The sequence below is a fragment of the Eimeria mitis genome, genomic scaffold (assembly GCF_000499745.2).
Source record: "Eimeria mitis Houghton genomic scaffold, Emh_scaff5003, whole genome shotgun sequence".
NCBI classification, from domain to species: Eukaryota; Apicomplexa; class Conoidasida; order Eucoccidiorida; family Eimeriidae; genus Eimeria; species Eimeria mitis.
The window spans coordinates 1-4,047 of record NW_024015458.1 but is presented as its reverse complement, the minus strand read 5'-3'; the positions used below and the strand labels follow the sequence as shown (position 1 = coordinate 4,047).

Sequence of the window (4,047 nt, the reverse complement as noted above, 5' to 3'; positions counted from 1 at the left end):
AAACAGCAACAGCTGCTGTTCTCTCAGCTGCGCACTGCGCCCTGCTGCAGCTGCTGCAGCGAAGAACAGAGGAAAGACAAGCAGAGTAAGCAGCAGCAGCAGCAGCAGCAGCAGCAAATGCGTTTGCTGCTGCTGCTCTTACTCTGTATACAGTACACTACAGCAGCGTGCGGCTGCGTCGCGGCGGCAGCGAAATACCCAAAAGTATAGCTTTATATATTTAATTTAATTAAAACAAATAAAATAATTTAATAAAAACAAAAAAACAACAAAAAAATACACATAGACAGCACACCAGCCAACGACAGACTCGACAGAGGGGGGCCCCGCGGCTGGCGGCGCAGAGCAGCTACACGGGGGCAGCAGAAAACAAGAAAAAGATAAATAAATGTATTAAATAAATATTTATATAATTCAGTTTATATTTATTAATTTTTTATTTAAACAAACAAAGAAGAAAACACCAGCCGTACGCTGCTGTAGGCGCTGCTATAGGGCCCCCCAGCAACGACCTCACCACCCCCAAGCCAGAGCACGAACGTAGGGGGGCTTTAGGGTTTAGGGTTTAGGGTTTAGGGTTTAGTGTTTAAGATTAAGCGTTTTAGGTTTAGGGTTTAGGGTTTAGGTTTGAGGGTTTAGGGCTGAGGGTTTACGGTCTAGGGTTTACGGCCCAGCTGCTTCGTGGTTATACTATCATCGGGGTGCTGCTGCAACAGCAACTGCCGTCTGCTGCTGCTGCTGCTGCTGCTGCTCTTGCTGGAGCTGCTGTTGCTGGCGTCGCTGCTGCTGCGGTTGCTGCTGCTGCTGCTGCTTGTGCTGCTGCTTCTTCTGTTGCTGCGAACGGTGGGGCCTCGTATGCATCACTGCTCTGCTGCTGTCCGCTTCGTGGCTATTGCTGCTGCCGTGCTGCAGTGTTGGTCCTCCTGCGCTGCTGCAGCATCAGCTGCTGCTATCTGCAGCAACAGCAGCAGCAACAGCAGCAGCAGCAGCAGCAGCAGCAGCAGCAGCAGCAGCAGCAGCAGCAGCAGCAGTGCGTTGTGGACTGCTCCACAATAAACCATATTGCAAATGCAGATGGTTGGCCTCATAAATGAAGGCGTATTAAAGATGTTGAGCAGCAGTCTGCTGCTGCTGCAGCTGCAGTTGCTGCTGCTGCTGCAGCTGCTGCTACAGTTGCTGCTGCTGCTGCTGACCCTCGGGCTCCCGTAACTGCCCTGCAGGGTATGCAGCAATCTAAGCTGTAGAGACACTGCAACACAAACCTACAGCAGCAGCACTGCTGCTGCTGCAGCTGTGCTGCAGCTCCACCCATTCTGTCTGCCATGTGGGTGCGATAGGAGGGTTACTGCTTCTGCTGCAGCAGCTGCAGCAACCCTGCTGCTGCAGCAACCCTGCTGCTGCAGCAACGCTGCTGCTGCAGCGACGCTGCTGCTGCAGCAACCCTGCTGCTGCAGCAACGCTGCTGCTGCGCAACGGAGACAGTATCTCTACTGGTCTCCTTGAGCAGCTTAGTGCATTGCGCTGCCCTTTACCAAGGGTTTAGGGTTTAGGGTTTAGGGTTTAGGGTTTATGCGAGAGCCCCGTCCAGCTGCAGCTGCCTGTACTTTGAGTTGGCTGACTGCAGCAGCTCCGCCCGCCTGCCCTCCTCCACAACGCGCCCGTCTTCTATGACGGCGACGCGGTCTGCCTCTCTCAGGCTCTGCACCACACACAAACCCTAAACCCTAAACCCTAAACCCTAAACCCTAAACCCTAGCAGGCGAGAAAACAGAAGGAAGAATGGAACCCTAAGCCCTTCTTTCGACGCATGAGCGCCCCACAGCAAAAACCCGAACTGTAAACCCTAAACCCTAAACCCCAGAGCGTAAACCCTAACAAACCCTAAACTCTAAACCCTAAACCCTAAACCCTATTTCTCTCACGGAGGGTTTGTGGGCGATGGTGATGACGGTGGTTTTCCCCTTCAGCCTCCTCAGTGTCTCCGCCAGCGCCGCCTCGCTCTCTGCATCGAGGCAGCTCGACGCCTCATCGAGTATTAGCAGCCGGGGCTCTCGCAGCAACGCTCTGCAGCAAAGCAAAGGCAATATACACAAACAGCTAGGGTTTAGGGTTTAGGGTTTAGAGCTTCTTAGGGTTTATGGTCTAGGGTTTACGCTGTAGTGCTTCTTTGGGTTACCGGCCTAGCAGCCCAGGCATCTATGTTGCTAGCCAGCTAGCTAGCTAGCTGGCTAACTGGCTAGCTGGTTAGCCAGCTATCTAGCTATCTGACTAGCTAGCTAGCTGGCTAGTTAGCTAGCTAGCTAGCTAGCTAGCTAGCTGTCGTGGGGTCCCACCTCGCCACAGCAATTCTCTGCTTCTGTCCGCCTGACAGACGGACAGCCCCATCACCGCAGATAGTGAATACTCCATCAGGCAGCCGCGCGATGAAAGGCAGCGCGTTTGCTGCTGCTGCTGCAGCAACAACTCGCTGCAGCAGACCAGGAGGCCAGTGTGCAGCCTGCGGGTGACTCAGCGCCCGGGCCAACTCTGCCTCATACGACCCGCTTTCATCGCTCGTGTGCTGCACCTGCTGCTGCTGCTGCTGCTGCTGCTGCTGCTGCTGCTGCTGCTGTTGGTGGTGGTGGTTGCGTGCCCTCGTGGTCTGCGCAATCCAGGCGTCGCTGGTGTGCTGCAGCGGCCTCAGGCCATAGGCGATGTTGTCGGCGATGCTGCGCCTGAACAGCAGCGGCTCCTGCTCGACGTATGCTATCTGCTGCCGCAGCAGCAGCAAGTCTGACTCACGCAGGTCCTTTCCATCCATGTACACCGCACCGCTCTGCAGACAAACAACCGCATACCCCTGCTGCTGCTGCTGCTGCTGCTGCTAACCCTGCTGCTGCTGCTGCTGCTGCTGCTGCTGCTAACGCTGTTGCCGTTACTCTTGCTGCTACTGATGCCAATACTGTTGCCGCTACTGCTGCTGCTGCTACCGTCACAGCAGTTACTGCTACTGCTGCTGCTGCTACTGCTGCTGCTGCTACTGCTGCTGCTGCTACTGCTGCTGCTGCTACTGCTGCTCCTGCTGCGTCTGCTGCGTCACCTGGGGGTCATAGAACCGCTGGGCGAGTTTCACTATGGTGGACTTGCCGGCGCCTGAGGGGCCGACGAGGGCCAGCACTTCTCCTGGTGGTACGCGCAGCGAGAACCCCTTCAGTATCTGCAGCAGCAGCAGAAGCAGCAGTAGCAGCAGCAGCAGCAGCAGGAATGCGTCTCTACTTAATCGGTGCACATGCTCCCTTTGTCCGTCTCTCGATGCAGCAAGAGCTCAATCCGCTTCGCCCCAGCAGCAGCAGCAGCAGCAGCAGCAGCAGCGAGCAGCAGCAGCAAGGGCAGCAGGTGGCAGACAGCAGCAGCACGAGCAGCAACAGCAGCCTCAACCAGCAGCAAAAGCAGCATCTCCTTCGGCGCTGCACAGCAGCACTCCTCCTCTCTCTCCTCTTACCAGGGGGCTGTTGGGGGGCCCCCCCCCTTGGCCCTGGGGGCCCCCCTCCCCTGCCGCCCCCACTTCATACGCAAATTCAACATTTTTAAACTCCACTGACGCCGGGGCTCCTCTCCCCCCTCCACTTCCCACCTCCCCCCCCTTGAGGGGCCCCTCAGGGGCCCCCTGGGGGCCCCCCTGGGCAAGTCCGTGTGCAGATAGGGGCCCCATAGAGCTTGGGGCCCCTACGGGGGCCCCGAGGGGGGCCCCTAGGGGGGCCCCTAGTGGGGCCCCTGGGGGGGCCCCTAAGGGGGCCCCTAGGGGGGCCCCTAGGGGGGCCGCTGGGGTGGTGTTGGTGGGAGTATCTATTTTGGGTGTTCTGTCTATGAGCTCGAAGTAGCGTTCTGAGGCGACGAGGGAGTAATGAAGGTCTTTATAAATATCTGTTAAGGCGTCCAGCGCCAAATAAAATTTTCTTAGATAACTCCTAAAAGACATAAAACGCCCGATCGTTAGTGCGCCCCTCACCACCGAACGCATCCCTAAACACACACACACACACACACACACACACACACATATATATA

General features: G+C 56.6%; 1 protein-coding gene across 1 annotated transcript; it reads right to left on the bottom strand.

The window, feature by feature from the left end:
• Window positions 1-1,567: 1,567 nt before the first annotated feature.
• Window positions 1,568-4,000, bottom strand: EMH_0079120 (ATP-binding cassette sub-family B member 5, putative; the record flags this gene model as incomplete). Its single annotated transcript, XM_038022766.1, has 5 exons — window positions 1,568-1,699; window positions 1,923-2,064; window positions 2,334-2,815; window positions 3,080-3,196; window positions 3,482-4,000. 5 exons carry the CDS (start codon window positions 3,998-4,000, stop codon window positions 1,568-1,570), a joined length of 1,392 nt encoding a protein of 463 aa, XP_037878620.1.
• Window positions 4,001-4,047: the final 47 nt, after the last annotated feature.